Genomic DNA, 837 nt, shown 5'->3' with positions numbered 1-837 from the left:
TTTTAGCTGGTCCTTGATCTGTTTTAACTCCTCTGTCTGTCGTTCGGACTGTTCCTTGATCTGTTGTTTTAACTCTTCTGTCTGTCGTTCGGACTGTCGTTCGGACTGTTCTNTGATCTGTTTTAACTCCTCTGTCTGTCGTTCGGACTGTCGTTCAGACTGTTCTTTGATCTGTTTTATTTCAGTTGACATACTAAGCAGAAGTTCCATCATTTTGGCGGTTGTAAACGTGCCTGTGCTAATTTCATTGTCTTCGTCAGCACCATCAAACTTGAATTCGTCTGGGTTCTTACCTTCGTCAATGAGAGCTTCTCTCAGACGTGCAACTAGTACTTCTTTGTTGCCACTTGTGACAAGGCTTCGTTTCTGTAGTTCTTCTCGTAGTTGAACTACGTTCAACCCACACAGTTTTGACATCGTGTTCTTTTTCTACGAGTAGTAATTCGCTGGTCGAAGATCCCACTTCTGACACCAATGTTATAATATTCGCTGTCGTAACCGGTTTACGATGCGACGGGTTCAAATCTTCGTCAATGAATAAAATACTCCAAACAGCTATTAAACTTTACTTACAGAAGAAATCAACTAATCGTATATTTCCAGTAAATTCGCACTAACGCAACAATTAACTTTTAAATCTTTCAAAATCTATCGCTATGACAACGTCAACAAACAATTCAAATATCGCTTTAAATAATTCACCGAATCGCTATTCACAAAATCACGAATTTCACTAATCACGAATATCCCAATCACGAATATCACCAATCACAAATATCTTGCGACGTGCGCTTATATACTCTTCGCAAGCGTCGTTTCTAGATTCTTCCCGATGTC

At 39.6% G+C, this 837-nt stretch overlaps 1 protein-coding gene across 1 annotated transcript; it reads right to left on the bottom strand.

Annotated features, from left to right (window-relative positions):
• Positions 1 to 267: 267 nt before the first annotated feature.
• HELRODRAFT_92839 (hypothetical protein) lies at positions 268 to 417 on the bottom strand (the record flags this gene model as incomplete). Its single annotated transcript, XM_009030383.1, has 1 exon — positions 268 to 417. A coding segment is annotated over one exon (150 nt), but the record flags the coding sequence as incomplete, so codon positions are not given.
• Between the last annotated feature and the right edge of the window lie 420 nt (positions 418 to 837).

Source organism: Helobdella robusta (genome assembly GCF_000326865.2).
Source record: "Helobdella robusta unplaced genomic scaffold HELROscaffold_674, whole genome shotgun sequence".
NCBI classification, from domain to species: Eukaryota; Metazoa; Annelida; class Clitellata; order Rhynchobdellida; family Glossiphoniidae; genus Helobdella; species Helobdella robusta.
Note: the sequence above shows the minus strand (reverse complement) of the source record. Positions and strands in the feature narration are given on the sequence as shown.